Here is a 26,203-nt window from a genome sequence, read left to right as displayed (position 1 = left end):
TTATACCGCTTAAATTGAAATATAAGAAAAAGTATAAAAAATCACAATAATTAAAAACATAAATTATTTAGAAAATATAATTGACTATCAATGCCACAAAAGTTTGAAATGGAAAAGTAACATATATTATTCAAAAATTACATAAAAAAATACAATAAATTACACTTGTTAACAACTTAAAATATCTAAAAAAAATTATTAATCTGTTATATATTTTTAAAAAATACATAAAAATGCTATGAATCACAATAATTAACAACTTACAAAATTTAAAAGATATAAATCTTTGATTGACTCTCGAAATTATATCAATATCACTTAAATTGAAATAGAACAAAAATAGTATAAATCACCGAAGCAACTGAAACATACATGTTTATTTTTTAAAATTATTATTAATTTTTTAATACGTAAATGATATATAATAATTAATTAAGGGTAATATAGTAAAATTACGGAGTAAACAGCTAAATGGGTTGGCAAACAGGCATGTTGACGGGCTCCTGCTTGCTTTTCCGTCTAAAAGAACTTTGTTTGATGCGTAGGATTTGAGATTAAAGGAAAAAAAAAAAGACTTTCTCAAATAAAAGGTTTATGAAAAATACATTACGCGAAAGTTATATCATTGTATTGAGGTTAGTATCTGTACATTCAAAATTGACTTTGCTTATTTTTCATGATAAAAATCTTCATCGAAATAGAAAATCAATATTTATATTATAATAATGTTTATTTATTCATGTAAGACCCCGTAAGATCCTAGCTCAATTCAGCTCACCATTGTATGTAAAAAGGGGTCCAAGATCAAGAGTTAGAAAATTTCACCAAGTGTTAGGACTTAGTCATTTCTAAAACCCCTAAACTTCGATGATTTTATTTTAGACCTTTCCGGCCTTAGAATGTCAATTTTAAAGTTGATTTATGATCGGGGATGTCATAGGTGCATCTTGGGTGAGTTTTGGAATTTTTGGACGAGCGCAGGGGTGTGTTTGGATTTCCAAAACAGTAGCAGCATCGAGATAAGCCCGCGGCTCATGCTCCATTTCACCCGTAGGGGTGCCTGCGACAGAGCCCGTGGTGGACGGTCCAGTCCGGTGGACCAGAGCCCACAGCGCGTGCTTCATCACGCGCCCTTATTTTCCATCTTTTGTTTTCGTTTTTCCAAGGGCAATCGGGTCTTTTTCCTTTACCCATTTGGCCCATAACACGGGATTTAGGATCCCAAAAGCATAATTTGCTATTCTATTTCATGAAATCCTCTCCAAAGAAGGCATCATGTCTCAAGAACAAAGCCTAACCTCCTAAAAAAAATAAAGATTCAAGATTAATTTCCAAGAAAACCATCAAGAACTTTCACAAATCATCAATTAAGGTATGCGTGGTATTCATTCATGGGTCCTTTTCACCCATGGAGTCCAAGAATCCGTTTTCAAGTTTAAAGCCATGATTTTTACATGTTATTATGAGTTATCTTCAAGAAGCTATTATGAACTTTGATTTCAATTATGTTTACATTGGTTTTCGTTGGAATTTATCCTTGGCACGTTTGAATGGTGATTTTCGCATGTTACATCCTCAACCCATGATTTTAGTATTACAATTATGTTATTATCACATGATTTAACTATTCCCATGCTTTAACTTATGACTCTCATGTGTTTGATGAAATGCTAAGTGACGAATGTTGAACAAGGATTCCCATCTATGGTTTCAAAGTTTTCATGTGAACCTATTGTTATTGCTATCGAGTCCTGGGGGTTATGAATGCCCAAAATTTAGCTATTTAGGTAGTCTTTGTATTTTCAGAATGGTTTCAGACACGTATGACCATTGTCAGTTCAGTCAGTTATCATGTCGGTCAAACCTAGATCAGTTCAGTAATCAGTGTCAGTTCAGTTGGGAGTAGAATTCAGCATCAAGCGAACCTAGGGATGGAGGCTCACTCGCCAATTAGGACTGGGTCCTTAGTAGCAGTCCCTAAGTTCCATAACTACGTAGCCAGTGTAGGATTAAGAAATGTCACCCGCCAGTTTAGGACTGATATTCTCTCAGGGATCATCCGCCAGTTTAGGACTGACTCCACAACCATTGTTAGTACCCGTGGCACGGTACTAGCACCCTTCCAACTAGAGTCACAGGTTAGACTCCTATCAGCTCAGATTTGGGGCATGTCGGTTAGATGATACATCCCACAATTTCAGTCTCAGTTCAGTATTCAGTATAGAATTCAGTTTCAGGTTTATTTGACCATAACATACAGTTTATCAATATTCAGTTACCATATTTCAGTATTTCAGTTTTACTGATTATTTCAAATATATTATATGCTTGGTCTTGCATTCTCAGTATTTCAGTTTCTCATGTACTCATATTCAATTACTTCATGTCATTCAGTTAGTTACTATCTCATGCACATGAACCCATGCATTTCAGCCTAACCTCATCTCATATACTAGTACATTCAAAATATTGACTGCATACTCATTTCTTATGCTATAATGTTCAATATCATAAATTCAGACGCACAGTTTCCTGAAAGCGCTTAGACAATTTATCTTATCAGCAACAACAACAGTGGTGAGTCCTCATGTTTCGAGGACCTATTATGTTTCTTTTAGTATTTTCTTTCAGTTAGTCAGGCGGAGTTAGTTGGGGGTTTGTCTCATCAACTCCCCAATCAGTTTAGAGGCTTTCAGACATTTCAGACAGTCAGTTAGTTTGTCAGTCCTATCAATCGGATTTCAGTATTTCCTCATATGTTTCAGTTTTGTGGATTCAATTGTATTGGTTTCAGAACTTAAAACCTTATGGAGTTTTTCAGTTAATTTTCGCACATGTCATTGTTATCACTTTTATTCAGTGCTCATAGTATGTACCAGCTCATGGGTTAGCTTGTGGTCACTTGTGACCGTAAGCACCGTGTGGCGTCCAGGGTGTACTCCTGGGGCGTTACAATTTATTTGAAAAGGATTTTTATATTTTTAAAGAAAATAATTACCCAAGTCTCAATTTAAGTGACAAACTGCTTAGATGACCATAATAATTAATTAGGGGTGACATAATAAAATCACGATTGAAGCAGTGAAGCAGACATATCTTAAACGACTTGTAATAACTAATTAGAAGTGATATAGTATACATTACTATAAAATATACTTGTGAAAAAAAATTAAATTATCTCCATGTAAAACGTCAAGTTAATTTAACATTAAATATTATTAATTTTTAATACTTAAATAACGTTATAATAATTTTTTAACATTTAGATGTCTTATAATAATTAATTATGGGTGATATAGTAAAATTTCGGTTGAAGCAGAGATGTCTGTTTTACTTTTTTTTTTAAAAAAATTAAATATTATTAAATTTAATACATAAATAATATATAATAATTAATTAGGGATGATATAATAAAATTACGGAGCAAGCAGCTGAACGAGGCGGTAAGCAGGCCTGTTGACGGCCTCCTGCTCCCTCCTCCCTCTTATTACTTGGAAAAAAATTAAATGAGCCCATACAGAATGTCAAGTTAATTTAATATTAAATATTATTAATTTTTAATACTTAGATGACTTTGTAATAATTTTTAATATTTAAGTGCCTTATAATAATTAATTATGAGTGATATAGTAAAATTTTGGCTGAAGAAAATATATTTTTTATTAAATATTATTAATTTTTTAATTCATAAATAATATATAATAATTAATTAAAAATAATAGAGTAAAATTACGAACCAAACACTTGAACAAGGCGACGAGCAGACACGTTGACGGCCTCCTTTCTACTCTTCCCTCTTATTAGATGGTAAGAAAAATTATAGTACTACTTTTTATTGACTTATTAGTCCAAAAAATATTAGTGGCAGACAACTAATATAAATATAAAATTTGTGATTGGTACTTGGTACAGCAAATTACCATACATAATCATCTTTCGCATGGAAAAATCAAGTGTATGCGGATCTAACCTCTTTCTTGGAAAAATGGAGATGCTATTTTTGAAGAAATTCAAACATTGACTCAAGTGCAGTAAAGTAAAATAATTACGAAAAAAAAAAATTATAATAAATAAAATATGATAACTAATAACAAAACAGTTCAAAATATTCAGAAAAGGAACAGTAGTAATAATAAAAGTAGTAACAGTTGTCGATGAGAGATAAATATCCAATAGAATTAATTGCATGCATAAAAGCTGGCCAGACACGACGATTCTTAAAAAAGAGTCTCTTCTCTTTGATCAGGAACAAATTCTACTATTTAAAGTCAAGGGACTATTTAACATGTTTTCTCATTATAAATTCTGCTAGTATAATTTCAGCCCCTCAAATCTATCTTGGTGAGGTACTGTATTCTTCAATTCTTTTCTCAAATATCTCTATCAGCAATTTTGAAGCTGTATGATCTGCCATTGAAAGGTTAGTTTCCCTTAATTACTCTCTCATTTGATTAAAGTTTTAGAGCAAAAAAAAAAAAACACTTGTATTGGCTTATCAAAGTATAATTTAGCTCTTTGTACTATATATAAGTTATTTTATGTTGCTCGAATTCTTCAAAAATAACTTGATTACATGGGCGGATCCTTCAAAAGTTGTGCAGTTTTTGAGGATCTGACCGTGACAACTATTTTAAGGAGTTCCAGAAACATAGATATATAGTAGAAGTCTCTGTTTTTCAGTAGATCCAAACATCATTTTAAGAAAATGTTACCTAACTAAGCAGAGTCGGAACCAGGATTTTAGTCTGTAAGTTCTAAACCATAATATTTTTTGCTTACTGCGAGTTAAATTATTTTACACATTAAATGAGCAAAAGCTACGGATTCAGCTGAAATCAGTGGATGTCCGCGAAACATTAAGTTGAAAAGTCAGTGGTTCAATTCGGTCAGCGATTAAGTTAGCCTCTTTGTGACAATGATTATTGCCTTACATGCTCATTTATATTTTATTGTACTGAAATTAAGTGGATGTCTTCTTATGTCTGCACTGAAATTCTAATTCCCTTCTTGATCATTTATGTGATCAAAAGTGATTCAGATTCCAATGTGATATAGAAATGAGCCTTAGGCCTATCTCAACCCCGAGAGCTAGCTCAAGAGGTGAGGATTGCCGAAGATTATACAAAGAGGCCAAATGCTCCTTAATACACCGATTTGGGACTCAACTCACTATTACCCTGGGATAGCCATGATTAAGACTAATAAATTACCTTATCTTATTTAGTTTATACGTGCCTTTTCAGCAAAGCTGCGTATTTCATCATTTGTAATACCATTGACCTCTTTCAACCTGCAGCTTTCAGGTCATAATCGCAAAGGACAAAAACGGGAATACAGTAAATATGGCTTATGCAAGTGTGGCTTCTCTTATGAGGACAATAGGATCACTCTTGACATCCAATTCTCCAATGCAATATCTCCGTGATCCCAGAGAATTTTGCTCTCTTCATGAAAAAGTTAGTTCCCTAGAAGTATTTCTCAAGAACTTTGAGAAAAACAATGTTACTGGGGAAATGACAGATTTGGAGGTACAGATAAGAGAGATTGCAAATAGTGTTGAACAAACAATTCAACTAAGAGTAACTGAAGTTGTATTGGCTAATGATGAAAATCTGAGAGACAAGGCACATGAGAGGCTTCTTGATAGCCTGCAACAAGTAGCAGAGGACATTGATCATATCTGGAAGCAATCAACAAAGATTCAAGATAAAGGAAGACAAGTATCAAAGGAATCATTAGTTCAATGTCTTTCAAGAACAAACGATATTCCGAATGTTAAGAACAATATGGTCGGACGTCATGATCAAAGGAAACGGTTGGTAGATCTTACTAGAAGCTACTCTGGTGAACCCAAGGTCATCCCGATTGTCGGAATGGGAGGCATGGGTAAAACAACCTTAGTGAAAGAAGTTTACAATGATGCGTGCATTCGTTCTCATTTTGATGTTTGTGCCTGGGCCACTGTTTCTCAACAACACAATGTAAACGAAATCTTGTTGAGCCTTTTGCGTTCTACAACGTGTGACACATTTGACATAGACGATGAGGCAAAGCTAGCAGACATGCTACAGAAAAGTTTAAAGGGAAAGAGGTACTTAATTGTCATGGATGACATCTGGAGTAAGGAAGTGTGGGATGACATTAGACAATGCTTTCCAAGTCAGAACAATGGTAGTCAAATATTGTTGACTACCCGTGACAATGAAGTGGCTTGCTATGCTGACACAGAGAATCTTTCTTTGCAGATGGGCTTCATGGATCAAGATGACAGTTGGAACCTTTTTAAAAGTACAGCATTTACAAATGAATCATTATCATCTGAGTTTGAGACTATTGGGAAGCAAATTGCAAAGAAATGTCACGGGCTACCACTAACTGTTGTCGTGGTTGCGGGGCTTCTCAAATCTAAAAGGACAATAGAAGATTGGGAAAACTTTGCTAAAGATGTCAACTCATTTGTCACAAATGATCCTGATGACCAATGTTCACATGTGCTTGGGTTGAGTTACAATCACTTGACCAGCGATCTAAAAACATGTCTTCTGTATTTTGGAATATTTCCAGAAGACACTCAGATGCCAGTGAAGTATTTGATGAGATTATGGATAGCTGAGGGATTCTTGAATTTGAAAAATGACTTGGAAGGAGAGGCTGAGAAGTGTTTACAAGAGCTTATCAATAGATGTCTAGTTCTCGTCAGCAAGAAAAGTCGAGATGAAACAAAAATTAAATCATGTAAGGTTCATGATCTAATATTTGATATGTGCTTGAGACAAGTTCAAAGAGGAAACCTTTTTATCATGAACGACATTCTGTTTGCAAAATCAGATGAAAAAAAAGCTCAAATCCATGATTTTGTATTTGATTGTGATCCAAATCATGTTACTTCAGACTGCCAATCTCTCAGTGGGCATAAAATGTATCCATTTAAGCGCTGGACTGATGAGGAAATTTATAATTTACCCTATGGTCTTACTAGGGCCCTTCTCACCCCTGAACATTTTCAGTTGACAGATGATGACAACAGCAATCTTTTGAAACGAACTCGCTCTATTTTCTTTGCTGGTTATTATTTTTCAACTTTTATTCTCAAATCAGAGCTTATTCATTTCAAATTACTCAAAATCTTGGACTTGAGTGACATGAGGATTGATAGTTTCCCTCTACAGATACTAAGCCTCATCTGGTTGAGGTATCTATCATTGCGCTGCCTTGAGAGTTTCGACATACCTCCAGAAATTTGCAGGTTATGGAATCTGCAGACATTCATTGTTAAAGGGCGTACTTCATATATAACTTTTTCGGAGGAAATTTGGGGACTAATGCAATTAAGGTATCTGGAACTGCACAAATTTCATTTACCAAATCGACCAATTGATCTGTTGACAAAGCAAGACACATGGGTTTTTTAAATATACAAACTATTTCTTACTTGTCTCCAAGATGTTGCACGAAGGAAGTTATTTTGAGGATTCAGAATGTTAAAAAATTAGGAATTAATGGAGATGACGGTGACTATGAACGTTCTGAACTTTGTAGTACTCTTGTTCATCTGCAGCAACTTGAAACGTTGAGTCTTAAATCTTTTTCTAATTGGACCATTCCAAATGCAAATGCTTTTCCAGCATCGCTCAAGAAGTTAAAGTTGGAAGAAACTAATCTAAGATGGTCGTACTTGGACATCATAGCTAAGTTGCCTAACCTCGAGGTACTGAAGTTGATGTCTCGTGCTTGTCGTGGCAAAGAATGGGATCCAATTGTTAGGGGATTTAATCAACTGAAGCTTTTGATAATTGAAAATAATTATCTCGACTACTGGAAAGCTACAAATGACAATTTTCCTGTCCTTGAGTGCCTCATTATTAGTGATTGCTTTTTTTTGAAAGAGATACCCATTGAGTTTGCAGAAATCCACTCACTACAACTGATTGAGTTAAGAGGGTGTCTTCCTGAACTCGGGGAATCTGTTGCACGAATTCAAAAGGAAAATAAAGACCTCGGAAACGAACCCGTGGATGTTCGTATCTCCGATACATATGCTCTATGTAAGTATACGTTTATCAAGGTTACACTTTGTTTCTCATTTCCACATTTCACGTCATGCAGTTATACTCGTCCAACTGATGTTTTATTTATTTAGGTGAACTGGGAAGTAAAAGTACTGTTACTGTCACGTCCCAGATCACCCTGTAGACGTGATTGGCACCTAGAACACATCACCGGTGGCCAGGTGAACCAAATGTAATTCACTACATATGACAAAGGGAAAGGGTCAAGAATACCCCTCTACTTTAGTTTATTAGTTTAGTTTGCCCCTAGTTATGGGCTAAATATACTCCCGCCGTTGTCAATCTACCTTTAGCATTGGAGGTCGCATTATTGGAAAATTTCAAAGTTCAATTTTACCTACAAATGCCGAAGCAAGGTTGTGTGCTAGAGATTGGCTTTGCGGACAAGAAGGTAAGTCATCATTTGCATATTGTGATTTCATTTTGTTATGTTATAATAGCCTTATTTTATAGTTTAATATCGTAGTCTCAGACTGTGATGGATCGGAGACCGATGAGGGTGAAATTGTGGTAGACCTCCAACCGTATCTTGCTAGACTTGGCTCGCACATTAATAGGTAAAGTTTGATTTTTCTAGTTATTCGTGTCTTCCTTTTCTTTTGTTTCTTTCTCTTTGTGACTTCTACCTTGTCATCTTGCTGGTTGTTATTGCTGGTTCTGTTAACTTCTACTAGATAGATACTCACTGTTTTGGTTCCTTCGCCAAGGTTGTTGGATTTTGTTGGGCTGCTCAGTTGTCTGCTCTTGTTGTATAATATGTTGAGCGTCCTTGTAGCTTTGATCAGCTTCGTGTTCTTTTCTCAACTTGCTGATTGCCCTTATTATTGGTAGCATTTCCAGGTTGTTGTTCATTTCTTCTCATGTTCTGTGTAGTTCCCAGCGTTTCCATCTCCAAATCTGAGTTATTTATTAGAATATATTATCATTCAGGACACAATCGCTACTCGTGATACCTATCAATTGCAAACCGGTTTATGAAGCATTGTTTCCCTTGATGATGTTGATAAAATGAAAATTAATGGTCCACCATCTCTACGCGACTGTCCCAGGCCACAACGAGTGACTAAAAAATCATAAAATTTGGGATGAAGAGAGTATATAATTGCTTTTTCCTATTCAGTGTAAAATAGCCAACATTTTTTCATTGCTATGTGTACAATTTTGTGTTGTAGATTGCATTAATTTTGTGATGTATATATCCAGGAGAACAAAATTATGTGTTATTTTGGTCTGCATTCTATTTGATAGCAATTGGGAAAAGCCATAAAACTAATAGAATAATGGAGACTATAGTCGTGAAAGGCTTTAACTGTCTTTGTGAAATTAGTATGGAAAATGACTACCTGATGTTGCTTTTCTCTTTTGTCTATTTTCCTTTCTCCCATGCACTAGTCTTTTGTCTACAAATCCTATGCAGCAGGAAGATAACTTGATTTCTCTGTGTTCTTTCTTTCTTCTTTTCGTGTTTTTTTTTCAGCTTCTGCTTGTTGTGGGAACAAAGTTGGAGCATGTGATTATACAGTTAGCTCATGAGATTGCTGAGAAACATGTAAAGCAATAGAAGGTGAATTGGTTGTAACACCATCTGATATGCTAGCAGGAAGGCATCTAAGCATTCAATCCGCCCGTTTGCCACCCCTATATGGGCTAAATAGACTTATTTTTGAATATGGACTGAAATTGTCAGCTCTAATTATGTGACGATTCACTAAATTGACTAGTTTGTGGCTGTCTACTTAAGACCTACAATTTAGCAAGCTCACACAAGCGGAGTTCCCCTCTGTAACAACAGGGAAATTAAAATGGTCATTTATGACCAAGCAAGATTTGACTGCAAAGAAAAACACAGAGACATATGGTGACACCTTAATGGAGTCGAATTCACCAGCACTATGAAATACTAAAATAAAAACAAAAACAAATCATAAATTTGGGTTCCAGATAATGCATATCTACAAGCCCAGAAACTAGGATGCTAAGTAAGAATAACAGAAATTGAATATAACATACTCAACCACCTCCAGCTGTTCTACATCACAGCATTTGAATATAACACACTCAAACCACCTATCTAAGCAACAATAAACAGAGATGAAAATTGATTCCCAAATCCCAAGTGAAAAGGGATTGATTCATAAGTTGAAGTCAACTACAGAAAGTATCTCCTAGACAATAGTAATATGAATCATGCTCAAACTTTCAGGCTGAGTGGTTAAAGATCAAACAATTTGCAGCAAGCAGTAAACTACAACGTTGGGTAGACTATCCATACAAGAAAATCTAAAATTTGAACACATTGAAACTAAATGCAAGAAGACCATATCATTTCATACCACCAAGGGAGCAACTAAAAAGAGACAGGTCCAACATTTACTCTTTTAAGTATGGAGACACAAGCAAGATATACAAGTGTGCCTGCCCACAGTGAATCCAGTCAACAATTGAACGGACCATCAAAACTACAAACAACATATGAATCCTCACTAACGTAGTTTCTCCATTTAATTTAATCTCGGGTGAAAATTACAAGAATGTCACACTTGAGAAAAGAGGAAGATGCATGTTTGAAGAATTGAACCCATGACCTTCGATTTTCCAAGGAACAAGTGTGAGCTGCTGAACTGAATGAGGGAAACGAAAAACAACTTAATGTTAGAAAATCATGTTTGTTGGAAGGGAGGGAAAGGAAAGGGACGAGAAAGCAAAGGGAAGTCAATCAGTTATTTGTCTCTTTTGCCTTTTATTTTAATTTTGTAATTGCTGAAATCTTTTTAGACAAATGTAAAAATTTCCAGGTTGAATTTAGCAATCACTATGCTAAGCCAAACATTGGCCAGAGCTTTTTAGTAGCTAATGAAATACAAAGTTTTCCAGGACCATGTGCCCGAGATCACTTCTAGACTGGGTATATTACAAAAAGGGAAACTAAGGTAGAAATAATGACAGCCCAGTACAAAACTCTCTCTTCCAGTACACGGAGGATGAAGGATGAGCAAGGGCAGCAGATGGAACAGCATCAACTGCTCGCAAGCCGCTGCTTTGGTGTAGTTCATTTGCTTGAACAGTATCAGCAAACTGATAGGGTGAAGGTATGGTGTTTGGCGACCCTGTAGAACCTGAGTATGGTGGAGGCCTATAAGTGTCACTCGCTATGGTGTTTGGCAACCCCACAGAGCCTTCCACGTATTGTGTTGGCCTATAAGCATCCGCACGTATGGTGTTAGGCTACCCTGTAGCGCCTTCCAAGTATGGTGCAGGACTATAAGCATCACCAGATATGGTGTTTGGCAACCTCATATAGGATGACGGCGTATAAGCATAGGTGTGGGACACCAGTCTGTCATGCACGGCTTCATCACCACGCTCCCATGTAACTGAACGGAATGACATCTTATTTGACCGGGGTGTATGATCAACTAGAATCCCTCCTTGAATTCCTACATATGAACCTCCTTTCACTGATTTACCTGCTCCAGCTCCATCCATGGACAAAACACCTCTTACAGGTCCTGCCATTGAGCCAACAGCATTTTCATGCACCGAGCCTGCAACAGTTCCATGCAATACCCAGGGGCATAGAGAATAACCATAAATGTGGCCAGCAGTTCCACCACTTCCTAACAAGGTGTTGTTGCTATCATCAACATGATTAAAAGCTCTTTGTTGTTGTAGAGGCCATGGATTTAGATTTGGAAAAGGTGAGGGTTTCATTTCTTTGTTGCTGAAACTACCGGACGACTCTGTCTCAACAAGTTTTCTCTTTTGTGCCATCTTCTAATCACCTACATGCCTAGTCAATTGAGCAAGTTCTTTCTCACCTATATGCATATTCAATTCAGTAATATGTTCGATTTGCCACCAAGGAAGGAGTTTTGAAGGATCAATGTTGCGACGTTCCAAACATTCTCCTACAGATTTATTTTTTTAATTGAATATGGACCCTATGGGCCCAATTTTATTTATTTAAAGAGGAAAATACAACCAAGTCCATACAAAAGAGAGCATCCCAATAGTGACATGCCGTTGAAAAGAATAATAAAGAAAATAAGAAAATGAAGAGGAAAAAGAATCAAAAGCTCCACTAATTCCTCTCCATCATCTGGTAATTGTTGTGACGGATCCTTGACACCCAGCCTTATCTCTAACTATCTCCTTAGTGCGGATTCTTAAATTTGGCACTTGATGCTTATCTAAATTCAAAATCCTTCTGGCATGACTTGGTAATTCTGAAAAGGAATTAAAGACGAGTGTACCTGTATTATCAAAAGCTAAATTGGCTATGTAATCAGCCAAACAATTACCCTCTCTGTATTAGTGAATCCGTTTCCAGAATAACTTTAGTAATCCCTTTTGTCACACAATGTGCTAGAGCCTCCTTTATTGCCATGGCTTCTGCTTTTAGACTTGTGCTTTCCTGAATTTCTTCCCCTTGAGCATATATTAGATCACCTGTAGAGTTCCTCAAGTAGAAACCGTAGGTGCTCCTACCTGGATTGCCTCTTGATGCACCATCAGTGTTGCATTTTAGATATCCCTCCGGTGGTTTCCAGCAAATTGGAAGATGAAACAGTTTGGCTTTAAGGTTCTCTAAATATATCATAATATTCTGCCAGTCTATTGACAAATCATGTAGTTTTGGATGTAGAATTCTCCCGAGTCTCCATAGATCAGCGCTGACCTTGAAAACTAAATGAGTAAATGATGATGTCTTTCCATGGTTTAATCTATTCCTCCTCTTCCATAGGTTTCAGATGATTACAGCTGGTACAACATTCAGAAGTAGCTTTAAATTTGAACAACATTTTCTTGTCCACCATTTACTGATCACTTGTGATAACTGTAAGCCTTTAATGTATATACCTGTAACATTAGCAAACAATTTCCACAACTTTGCAGCTATGTATGAGGTTAGAAAAAGATGAGACAATGTCTCTATTTTAGGATTAGTGCAACACCAACACCTAGAAACCATGTTAACACCCATGTTTTGCACTACTTCATCCACTGACACCCTAAATTTCCATATTCTCCAAGTGAAAAAAGACATTTTAAAAGGCAACTTATCACTCCATAAATATTTAAATATGTCTTCCTTCTGATCCTTTTGTCTAGTATACTCCCACGCACTCTTGACTGAGAAATTACCACTAGGTTCAAGCATCCACACTACTTTATCTAGATTAGTTGTTTGCACTAGGGATCGGATATTTTAATGATGAACTGTACATGTTCTTCAAGGAGAAATTCGCTCAACCTTTGCTCATTCCACCCATTTACAGTTGCAAAATACCTAACTTTAATTTCCTCATCCCCTGCATCTGCGATGATATGGTATAATGCTCCCATTGTGGTCCAGTTGTCATACCAAAAACTAGAATTCCCATTCTCAATCTTTCACCAAATTTGATGCTCAATGAGCTCTCTGACAAAGACTAGTTTTTTCCATATATAGGAAGCTCCCCTACATTGGGTCACTACTAGGTGAAGCTTTTTGCAATATTTGTTGGTCATGAAAGCTCTCCATGATGACGGTTTACTCCTCAAGTTCCACCAAAGTTTACAAAAAAGTGCATTAGAAACATCAAAAAGAGACCTAAAACCGACACCTTCTTCTAATTTAGGTAAGCATAAAGTGTCCAAACTCACCTAATGTCTACTCTTCTTATCGGTGGTGTTCTTCCAGAAAAACTTAGCAAAGATGCTGTGTAAATGACTTATTACCCCTTTAGGAGGATTGAGTACTGATAATAGATGTATAGGGATGCCTTGAAGCACATGATTAATCAAAACAACCCTACCTCCAGATGAAAAAAACTTCCCCTTCCAACTCTGAACGTTGTTGCCTATTTTCTTTACAATAGCATCATAGTAACAAATTTTGTTCCTTCCATAAAAAATAGGACAACCTAAATAAATAAAAGGAAAAGTACCTTTTCTGATATGAGTGATTTTCTTTATTCTTGATACTATTCCTGTTGCTACCTTCTCATGTGTATAAAAGACACTCTTATTAAGATTGATAAGCTGCCCGGATGTTGCCTCATACTTCTTCAAAACTTTCATCATGAGCTTCATAGATCTCTTCTCTGCTGATACAAAAAGTATAGTGTCATCTGTATAGGCAAGATGATTAATCGGATCGCTCCATTTAGGTACCGCAAATCCTTTAAAATCATCCCTTTTATTAAGTGCATTAAGACCCCTAGATAAAGCCTCTCCTGCAATAATAAAAAGGGTAGGTGATAAAGGATCGCCCTGCTTTACTCCCCAGGTGGATTTGAAAAAACCCTTTGCCTGGCCATTGATAAGAACAGAATACCAATTATTGGCCAATAATCTGTATATCATGTTAATTACCACCTCACTGAAGCCAAACTTTTTGAACACCTTTGAAATGAATAACCATGAAAGCCTGTCATAAGCTTTTAGTCATATCCAGCTTTACTATCACATTGGCTGTTTTGGTCCTCAACCTAATATCTCTAGTGATTTCCTGTGCCAGTAGAATATTTTCCTAAATGCTTCTACCCTTAATAAAGCCTGTATGATTAGGGGAGATAAGCTGGGGTAAATAAACTACTAGTCTTTCATGAATAACCCTGGAGATAATTTTGTTTATGAAGTTACTGAGGCTGATGGGTATGACATCAGAAAAGGTATTAAATTGATCCTTTTTAGGTAGTAAAATAAGATTTGTATGAGTGACAAATCTTGGTAAATCCTGACCCCCAAAGAAAGTTTGTACCACATTTATAATGTTTATCTTGATAATCTCCCAGCATACTTGATAAAACAAGCCCATAAAACCATCCGGACCGCTACCACTTTCACCTTTGAGAGAAAACACTGTTATTTTAACCTCTGATTCTTCAGGAACTCTCATCAATTCTTCATTCTAATCTTCTGTTATCATTTCTGGTATGTCACCTAGAATGTCAAAGTCTTTGGAAAACAGTCTTCAGTGAACTATTTTTTGAAAAAGTTAACTGCCTTATCAGCCAATTCTGTGTGATCTTCAATCCAGATCCCTTCTGTTTTTTGGATCTTATTTATCAATAATCTCTTTCTTCTCCCATTAACATAAGTATGAAACAATTTGGAGTTTCTTTCCCCATTGAACCATTGCATACTAGCTTTTTGCCTCCAAAAATCCTCCTCTAGGTTTAGATACCTAGCTAGATCTGCCAGTGCTTTGTGTAGGATTTCCCTATTCTTCTGGGTTGGATCTAGTTCAAATTGCAACTCCTGATTTTGTATAACTTCCTCTAAAGTAGCAATTTTTTGAAAAATATTCCCATAAGCTTCCTTGCTCCAATTGACTAAGGCACCCTTCAATTTTTTAAGTTTGTAATGAAAAACATGAAAAGGGTTTCCTAAAAAATCTGCAGTCCGTTGTTCTCTGATAAAATCCATGAAATCCTCATGTTTAGTCCAAAAATTCAAAAACTTGAAGGGCTTGTAAATGACCCCTAGGTTTTGTGAACATTGAACCTCTAAATGGGATGATCAGATCCCCTTTTTATGAGATGTTTCACAGTAATGTTTGGATATATATATCCAATAATTTTTTATTGTTTATCACTCTGTCCAATCTCTTGAAAATACAAGCATCATTTGTTCTCCCATTCCACCAAGTAAAAGTGCTGCCAGTATATCCATATCAAATAAACCACAATCATTAATGCAATTAGAAAAGTCTTCAGTTTCTTGAAAGAAAACTGGTAAGCCACCCAACTTTTCTTCCCCAGAAAAATGACATTGAAATCCCCTCCAATTATCCAAGGGTGTGAGAACTGATCAACAACTATTACCAGAGATGCCCATAGCTCCTTTCTAATATTGGCATTATATGCTGCATATACTACTATGATCATTACTTCTCCATTCCAACTCTGGTGTTTGATTCTTACAGTGATATGTTGGATAGAATCAACAATGATGCTAACCTCTATCTCTTCTCTTGCAAATAGCCATATTTTACCAAAACAATTAGCTATAACAGTATGATGTCCTAAATTCTTCTATATGTGTCAATGCTTGATGGATCTTGAAAAGGCTCCATCAACCCAATAATCCATTACTAATTTCTTCTATTAAGATTAGTTAATCTCTCAAAAGCTTGTTGAGTATTGACTGATCTAATATTCCAGAATAGTATTTTATTCATTGGCATATTTATTAAATTTCTTTGAGGTGGCTAGCCTCACAGATAAAGGTCTGGTAGGAAGGGTTTCCTTCTTGCCATTGTTTGCTTTCTACTTTGTGTTGCTACCTTTAATCAACTCCACTTGTTTGGGGGATAAGTCTGTTGCTCTTGAGATCTATTAAATATTGTTTTCCATGTATTCTCTTGATGTCTTCCCATTTTCTCTCATCTTCTGATGCCCTTCAAACTTACTAGTGGCAATCTTGAGTTGAGGTATCACCTGAAGATCAGAATAATTTTTTAGCTTTGTAATTGCAACTTCCACCAAATTCTGGTTTTCCTTCACATTATTCTTGTGTGCTTCACATTTTGATGATATGGGATCATTATTCTCTCCACTGCATATGATGATCTTATTTGACTTTGTGTGACAGCTGTTGTCAGTTCCTTTACCTGAGGGTTCAGTAACAATTTTGTTCTTTTCAGGGGTGTTCTCCCGGTAATACTTATTATCATGCCCGTCTTTACCTGGAGAGACCTCCTCTTTACAGTGTTTGTTGTTCATTTCTTTTATGACCTTAGATATGTTATTGTTGTTGTTCTCATTGCTCTTAGCTGGAGACAAAGTGTCTTTAATAGGAGTGCTCATCTTCTCTGTACTGATCAATTATCCAGAAATTAGACTCAAAATGTTAGTTCCTATGCCTCCTGTGTTCACTAATTGTCCCTCATCTATAGCGACCCCTTCTTGTAAGGTACCCCTTGGAGATTAATCACACTGCTTGAACTTAGATGAGCTAGTGCTACCAAGTACTGTTGTGTCTATATTCTCTATTATATTAGTAGTTGGGACCTCAAGAGTTTTTTCATTGCTAGTTTCTTTCTGGTATTCAGGCCACTAGTTATTTTCGTCTACACTGGTCTTACCAAAAACATTCTCTATCCACTCCTTGGTACTTTGAAAAGTAATTTTTTCTATTTCTTTTACTTCCCGATTCTCCAGTTGTTCAAAAGCATTTGATAATTGAGGCCTTGCCTCCTACTCCTTATTATTAATTTGTTGTGATCTTACCCCTCTATTTGGAGTAAGGATTCTCTTGTCTTTGGTAACATTCCACTTCTGCTTGGGATGATTCCTATGATAATTGTCCCTTCTCCTATTATATGCCCTTATTTCTGCCTTATTTTCTTCCTCCAATTCCGTTCCTTGAAGATCTTTATTGGGAGGTCCTACAACCTTACCAATAGTGAGAGTCCTTGTACCATCTTGTTCCTGTTCACCTTCCAGTTCATCGTCAGTGTAGGTCTCTCGCAATTCGGGATGTAAAACAAAGCATTCTGATTCTCTATGCCCTTGTAACTTAAAATACTTACAATATTTGGGCATATGGTCATATCTAATATTAATCCATGTTGAGATGATTTCCCCAGAATTAGCTTTTTTAATTCCCACCTTAATCCGTTTAGGAAATTCTCTCAATAGATCCACTTTAACCTTGACCTTGGCACAACTAGGTCGAGATTTATTTTTGGTAGCCATGTCTACGTGTAGCAGCTTTCCCACTACCTTTGCCATGGTAGAAAGTGATTCTTTGACGAAAAAATTAGGAGATAAGGCAGGAAAAGATATCCATGCTACAGCTGTGGCGGTTTCTGCCTCTGGAGTAAACCAAGGCTCCCATTTCAATGGCCGTATTTAATAGATCAGACAAGTGCTTCTTTTTAGATGCACGTAAAAATAACACCTTGTTCAAGTACCTTAGTGCTATTCAAATATGACAATTCAGAGTTATGTAATAACTGTCACAAGAAAGGCAAGAAGAACCACAAAGACTACATGCTAAACATAGTAAAAAAGATGCAGTTGTAAACTGCTACAAGAAAACTACAGGGAAGAAGATGAAGCTACTGAAACTTTTTGAGTACTCTTCTTATTTCACTTGATAGATCATTACATATATATATATATATATATATATATATATTGTGTGTGTGTGTGTGAGGATTACAAACCAAAAATAAGAAAAATATCTCACACAATACTAAGTACATATGTGGCTCACTAACCACCACTCATTTTAACTAAAAAGACTTTTCTACTACAAAAATATCTACTAGGAGTTTCTAGAGAAATCTTATTTCCTAACACTCCTTAAGATTTTTCATTGAAACTCCCTGCAACATCGTTTGAAACTCAAACTTATTAGTGAGAAGAGCCTTGGTTAGAATATCGGCTTGTTGTTCTTCATTTTTGCAATGCACCGGCTTAACTTTGCCATTCTTCTCGGTATCTTGTAGAGTATGAAGTCTAATGTTGATATGCTTCGTTCTTCCATGTTGCACTGGATTTTCAGCCATAGCAATGGCTGATTTATTGTCTACATAGATCACTGTTGGTTCTTTTGGTAAAAGATCCAATTCAAACAAGATTTTTCTCAATCAAATTTCTTGATTTGTAGCATATGCAGTAGCCATATACTCGGCTTCAGCTGAAGATTAAGCTACGATATCCTGCTTCTTTGTGCTACAAAAAAAATGCCTGAATCAAATGAAAAATAGTAACCAGATGTGTTTTTGTAACCGTCTACACATCTACTCCAATCACTATTTGAATAACCAATAAGAGTTCTATTCTCCACACTTCTGTACCAAATACCATAATATGTTGTCCCTCTAATATACCTCAGCACCCTTTTAGCAACTCCAAAATGCTTGGTGCTGAGACATTGCATATATCGGGACAATAAAATAGCAGCAAACATCATGTCTGGCTTGGTAGCAGTCAGATACAACAAGCTTTCAATAAGGCTTCTATAAAGTTTTGAATTTTCCCTTTCTTCTCCATCATCCTTCATCAACTTTTCATTTATAACAAGTGGAGTTGGAACAGGTTTGCACTTATTAATCTTGAACCTTTTTAAGAGACTCAAGGCATACCTCTTTTGGGACAAGAAAATTTCTTCAGAAAATTGAGAAATTTCCATTCTCAGGAAAAACTTCATCTCTCCTAGATCAGACATTTCAAAAACTTTTAACATCTAATTTTTAAATTCTTGAATAGAAAAAGTATTTTCACCTGTGATAATCAAATCATCAATATAAACGGATATCACAATCAACCTCCCATCAGTTTGCCTTTTGAAGTATAAAGTAGGCTCATTTAGTCTTCTGTTGAAGCCTTGAGACAAAAAATGAGTATCCCGCCTACTATACCAAGATCTCAGAGTTTGTTTAAGACCGTAGAGAGACTTTTTAATCTTATACACCTTGTCTTCTTCACCTACAACTATAAAACCTTCAGGTTGTTCAACATAAATATCTTCTTCAAGAAATCCATTTAGAAATGCAGATTTGACATCTAAATGGTAGATTTTCCACTTGTATTATCCTGTAAGAGAAATTAGAAATCTTACTGTTTTATGCCTCGCGGCAGAAGCAAATGTATCTCCAAAGTCCACTCTAAACTGCTGGGAATAGCCTTTAACTACGAGTCTGGCTTTGTGCTTAAAAATAGAGCCATCTGATTTTATAGACCCATTTGACACCAATGATGTTCTTTTGTTCGGCCTATTAACCAACTCCCAAGTATCATTTTTATCAATCATGGCAAGCTCATTCTCCATTGCGGAAATCTAAGCTTCATGAACTGTTTCTTCTTCAAAGGAAGATGGTTCCACTTCTACAAGAGCAAAATTGCATTGCTCATAAACTTGAGCTAGTGATCTGGTTTTCAAAACATGAGAATCTAAAGTTAATTCAACATATGAATTGTGCTGTTTTCTAGCAATAGGACTGGAAGAAATATCACTCATCTATGGATTTAGAGCTACAACTGAAGTACTACTATCTTGGTTCTTTACAACAATATCTTGATCCTAATCATAGTGGCTAGACTCGTCCACCACAAGATCTCTACTAATAAGCACCTTCTTCGTACTAACATTAAACACTTCGTAGCCTTTTGCAGTTGTGCTATAGCCTAACAAATTTTGAGTTCAGCCTTATTGTCCAATTTTTCTCTTTTAGCATCCGGAACATGGGCATAACACACCGAACTAAATACTTTCAAGTGTCTTGCAGATGGTTTTATACCTTTCCATGCTTTGAATTGTTAGAACAATAATAATAATTGTATAAGAAATTCAAAAATAAAACTTTCTTGGCTTAGAGGCACATTAATATGCTTCTTGAAGGTAGTTGGATTCTCTCCCACGAGCAAATGGAAGAACTAGTAACAACTCTATCTTTGGGATTCAACTAAGCCACAAAACAAGTAGCATTCAAGAATATTGCTCTTCTATTCTTGAATTGGTGATTTTACCATTTGATTAATTTCTCTCAAATGTTTTTCAAAGGAAAAGTAATTTTTTTAGTGCTTGTCTTTTCAAAAAAAAGAAACACTATTTATAGGATCAAAGTTTCATGTAAAATATGAGTATTTATTAAGTAATAGTTAATAGGTTCATGAATAGTTTAAAATAAAAAATTATCGTTCTTTCAAGAACCTAAAACGTAAATGAATGAATTGTTAAATTCACATTCATTTTTTTAACTCAAAATCTTTTAAGTGATGCATATGTTTCAAAATTAATTGAAATATAAATTAAAAACTTTGAACTGATGCACTTGTTTTAAAATTGATTGAAAAACATTAACTTCAACAATAACAATCCCCCACTTTTTTCAAGAAATTTTATCTTTAAAAAACAAAATTCATTTGAGACATCAATCTAGTAACATGGATCAATAATGGTATCTTTTGGACTTGAATCATTAGCAAGTGAAGACTTTCTAAATCATTGACTACTTAGTGAACAAATCTTGAACGAGGTGGTTCATTGAATGAAGTAGAAAAATACTCCACGCATATTACTATGTTCTGGTGAAAATCAAAACCCTTTGACACCTTATGGTCATGTGTCCTGAATCCTTTTAGCTAAGTGCTTTAAGATTTCTCTGTTAAAATCTTATTGAAGCGACCTCCACTTCGCACTTAGTGCGGTGAATTCATCAAGTGTAACTTTGCATACTCCAACCAAATAGTCTATAAATTTCATTAAGAGAAATTAATCTGATCCTCCTTTAGAACAAAGTATCAGTAAATCTATCAAGAGTGTTCGTACACACTCCAATCGAAATCGGTGTATAGACTTATTAAGAGAATATAATCTCATTCTTCTCTTTTGCATGAATACTATCAAATCTATCAAGAGTGCTATTATTTACTTCAACCGAGATCGGTTTTATAGATTTATCAAGAGAAAAAATCTCAACTTATGCACATCTATTTACTCTCTAGGGAAAAAGAAAATGTTATTAATGTGCTTCACAATTGTAACTTTACTTGTTTTTTTCTTTGAACCCAAGATTACATCATTAGGTAGGGTTTCCATAAATTACAATCAATATACAACAGGTTTTATTCCCATCCCATTACAAGTTTGTACCACCAATTCCTTGCCTAACCCTTTAGACAAGGGATCTGCCAAATTGAGTTTGAACTTTACATATTAAAGCGATATTATGCCATCCTCCAATAATCTTCTCACATGATTGTATTTGAAATGAACTTTTCTGCACTTGCCATTGTAACAATCACTTGAAGCCCAAAATAGATCAACTTTATTATCACAATATAAAGTCAAAGGTGGTATTGACTTACCCTATAATGGAATATCTATTAGCATACTCCGTAGCCAATCAGTTTCTTCTCCAGTGATAAATTCTAACTCTATGGTTGAGTGAGTAATAAATGTCTGCTTCTTTGATCTTCAAGATATTTCTGCCCAGCCAAAGTGAAGATCCAACCAGTAATAGATTTAGAGTCATTCGGATCAAAATTCCAAGTAACATCACTGTAGCCTTCAAGAACTGCTGGACAGATAGAATAATGCAGACCAACATTATTGTACCCTTAGATACCTTAAAACATGAATTAAGGTATTCCAATGCTCAACTCTAGGGCTACCAGTAAAGTTGCTCAAAGTTCCTACTGTATAACCAATATCTAGCCTGGTACAATGCATGACATACATAAGACTCCCAATAATTTGAGAATATGTCAATTGATCAAGAATATCATCAGAGTTTCGCACTAGTTTGATGCTAGGATCAAATGGTGTAAGAGCAGGCTTGTCGTCAAAATGACCAAACCTCTTTAGAACCGTCTCAATATAACTTGATTGAGTAAGAGTCAAACCATTTATTGATCTTACAATTTTGATTCCTAAAATTACATCCGCTTCTCCAAGATCATTCATTTCAAACTGAGAAGCAAGAAAATATTTTGTTTCTTTGACTCTTTCGATATTAGTTCCAAAGATCAACATGTCATCTACATAAAGACATATTATAACACCAAAATTTTCTTGAAATTTTCTAAATAGGCAGATATATCCACCATTGGTTAAATAGCCATTAGAAATCATTACTTTTCTAAATCTTTCATGTCATTGCTTTGGAGCTTGTTTTAATCCATAAAGAGATTTAAGAAGCTTACAAACTTTACGTTCTTGACTAGGAATGACAAATCCTTCTGGTTGTTTCATGTAGATTTTTTCGTCTAGATCTTCATTCAGAAATGCAATCTTCACATTTATCTAATGAATCACAAGATCATGAATTGCTGCTAAAGCAATCAAGAGACGAATAGAGGTCATCTAAGATATAGGTGAAAAGTATCAAAATAATCAATATCTTTCAATTGAGTAAAACCTTTAGCTACCAAGCACGTTTTGTGCTTATCTAAAGTACCACCGGATTTCATTTTCTTCCTAAAAATCCATCGACAACCAATTGGTTTACGTCCAAAAGGAAGATCTGATAATATCTATGTATTATTAGACAGGATAGAATGCATTTCATCATTAACAACTTCATGCCAAAAAAGGAGCATCATGTGAATACATAGCTTCAGCATAACTTTCGGATTCTTTTTCAATCAAATTAGCTTGAAAATCAGGTCCAAAGTCTTTTGGTTTGGCTGATCTTAAACTACGTCTTTGTTGACTTTCTTTCAACGACACAACTATTTTTCTTTTAAGAGGAGAAATATAAGAACTTGTGTCTTGTTCAAAAGAATCTTTTTTCTTGGGAAATATATTCTAAAATGTAGCATCTAAAGATTCAATAATTGTGTGAGGAATTGGGGTCTCAAGATTTAAAAATATATAAGCCTTACTGGTTTGTGAATAACCAATAAACTACAATCTACTCCTCTATAGCCAATCTTAGTTAAATATTAATCTTGTAATCAAACATGAGCCAAGCAACCTCATACTTTAAAAAAATTTATATTTGGCTTACAATTATTCCAAAGTTCATATGGAGATGCATCATGATTCCTCGAAGTAATTCTATTTAAAATATGACATACTGAAAGTAAGGCTTCAGTCCACAGATTTTCAGACATATTGTAAGACCCCATAACATTCTAGCTCATTTCAGCTTACTATTGCATGCTAAAGGGGTCCAAGACTTAGAAAAAAATTCACTAAGTGTTAAGACTTAGTCATTTCCAAAGCCACTTAAGCTTCGATGATATTAATTATGATAGTCATTTCCAAAATATCTTAAACTTTGATGAATTTTATTCTGACCTTTCCAGCCTTAGAACATCGATTTTTAACTTGATTTATGATCGGGGTGGTCGATAGAATATCTCGAGTAAGTTTTGAATTTTTCAGATGAGGTTTGAGGCTTGTTTGGATGTTTAAACCAGCGAGTCAGTGCGATATGGCCGCGGGGCGCTGTTTATCACGTTGGTGGGGTGCAATGCAGTGCATCGACTAAGTGACGTGTTTCTTATCACGTCACTGACCACGATCAACTTAATTAATTTTGGGTCCAAGAGGATATTTTAGTTTTTTTCCCTTACTTTATCTCAGCTATAACACTGGATTAGGGTCTTAAAAGAGCATTATTTGCCTCTTATTTCACATTTGCTCTTAATTGAAAACATTCCCTTTCAAGAACAAACCCTAGCCCTTTCAACATTCAAGATCAATCTTCAAGAAATTCACCAAGACATTTACGAATTCTTCAACCAAGGTATGTTAGATGTTCATCCATGGGTACTTTTCTCCCATGGAGTCCAAGAATCCATTTTCAAGTTTAAAGTCATGATCTTTACATGTTAGCATGAATTATATTCATGAACTCCCATGAATTTTGATTTTATACCATGTTTACATGTGTTTTCGTTGGAATAAGCCCTTGACCTATTTGAAGGATGAAAATTGCATGTTAAATCCTTAACCCATGATTTTAATATTGAAGTATGTTACTCTCAGATGTTTTAAACTATTTTCATGCTTTAACTTATGACCCTCAAGTGTTTGGTGAAATACCTAAGCAATGATTTTTGGAATAATGCTTACTTATTATGGTTTCAAATGCTCTCCTGTGTTCTTATTGATATTGATATCGAGTCCTGGGGGTTATGAATAGCTAAAAACTTAGTTGTTTACATAGTTTCAGTATTTGTAAAACGATCTTATATAAACTATAAGCATTATCCTTCAATCAGTTAGTAGGTAAGTTGTTGGTGCATTCATGATTAGATGAGTTCAAGAATCAGTGTTTTTAGTTGGGAGTAACACTTAGCACCGAGTGAACTTAGGGATGACGTCTCCTCCGTCTGTTAGGCATGAGGCGTTAGTAGCAGTCCCTAGATTCCAAACTTGCAATGCCACTGTAGACTTTGAGGGGTCCCTCGTCAGTTAGGTATGACACCCTCGTCCTTCGGGACATCAAATAGTGGATCCACACAGCCAGTGTTAGTACCCGTGGCACAGTACTGACACCCTTCCAACTGGGGTTATAGGTTGGACCCTGATAATATATTGGGATATTTTTGGTTATATCTAGCTCCCACAGTTTCAGTTTAGTCTTCAGTATAATTCAGTTCAGTTTTGTATTGACCATGGCATATAGTTATCAGTTATTTAGTTACCATATTTCAGTGATTTTAGTTTACGGACTATTTCAGTATCATGTTATATGCTTGATCATGCATCCTCAGAATTTACAGTGTTCACGCATACCATGCATCAGTTATCTCATGATATTCATTCATTCAGTTATTATTCATGTACATGAGCCTATGCATATCAGTCTAACCTCATTTAGCATACCAGTACATTCCAAGTACTGAGCGCATACTCGTTTCTTACGCTATGATATCTCATGTCATAGGTTTGGATGCTCAGATTCCCAACCACACTTAGGTATTCCAGCACATTAGCAGTGGTAGCAGTGGTGAGTGCTCATACTTCGAGGACCGATCATAATTATTTCAGCATTTTATTTTAGTTAGACATTTGAAGTTAGGTGGGGCCTATCCCATGAAATCTTATTCAGTCTATTTTAGAGGCTTTTGGACACTTTCAGACAGTCAGTTTGTCATTGTTTTTATCAGTTTTTAGACAAGTTGTTTTCCAACTTATATTTCAGTAATGTTTTAGTACTAAAAACCTTATGGCCAATTCAGTTATTTTTGCATGTGTGTATCTTTTGTTATCAGTTTTATTCAGTGCTCATAGAAGGTACAAAATCATGGGTTAGCTTGTGGTCTCATGTGGTCGTAAGCATCGTGTGGCGTCCAGGGTGTATTCTCGGGGCATTGTATATACCAGATCCATAAAGCATAGAATTAACTATTTCTATAAAAGTACTGTTTTTTCTTTTTGCTACACCATTTTGTTGTGGTGTGTAGTACATGGTCAATTATTTTTTAATGCCTTCTTTTTCACAAAAAACAATAAAATCTGACTTTAAGTACTCTACACCTCTATCAGACCTAATTATTTTAATTTTCAAACTCAATTTATTTTCAACCTCTGTTTTATATGCTTTGAAAGTCTCAAATGTTTCATATTTTGTTTTAAATGGAAAGACACATGTATATCTTGAGTAATCATCAATGAAGGTGATAAAATACCTCTTTTCATGACGTGACAAACAATTCATCTTACAAATATCAATGTGG

At 35.3% G+C, this 26,203-nt stretch overlaps 1 protein-coding gene across 1 annotated transcript; it reads left to right on the top strand.

The window, feature by feature from the left end:
- Positions 1–4,207: 4,207 nt before the first annotated feature.
- LOC107867605 (putative late blight resistance protein homolog R1B-16) lies at positions 4,208–9,908 on the top strand. The gene is given in 6 exon segments (XM_016713916.2): positions 4,208–4,420; positions 5,297–7,374; positions 7,377–8,045; positions 8,141–8,460; positions 8,536–8,626; positions 9,547–9,908. Coding segments are annotated over 3 exon segments (2,754 nt in total). The 5' UTR covers positions 4,208–4,420; positions 5,297–5,342; the 3' UTR covers positions 8,194–8,460; positions 8,536–8,626; positions 9,547–9,908.
- Positions 9,909–26,203: the final 16,295 nt, after the last annotated feature.

Source organism: Capsicum annuum, chromosome 4 (assembly GCF_002878395.1).
Source record: "Capsicum annuum cultivar UCD-10X-F1 chromosome 4, UCD10Xv1.1, whole genome shotgun sequence".
Taxonomy (NCBI): Eukaryota; Viridiplantae; Streptophyta; class Magnoliopsida; order Solanales; family Solanaceae; genus Capsicum; species Capsicum annuum.
This window is presented reverse-complemented; position numbering and strand designations above follow the sequence as displayed.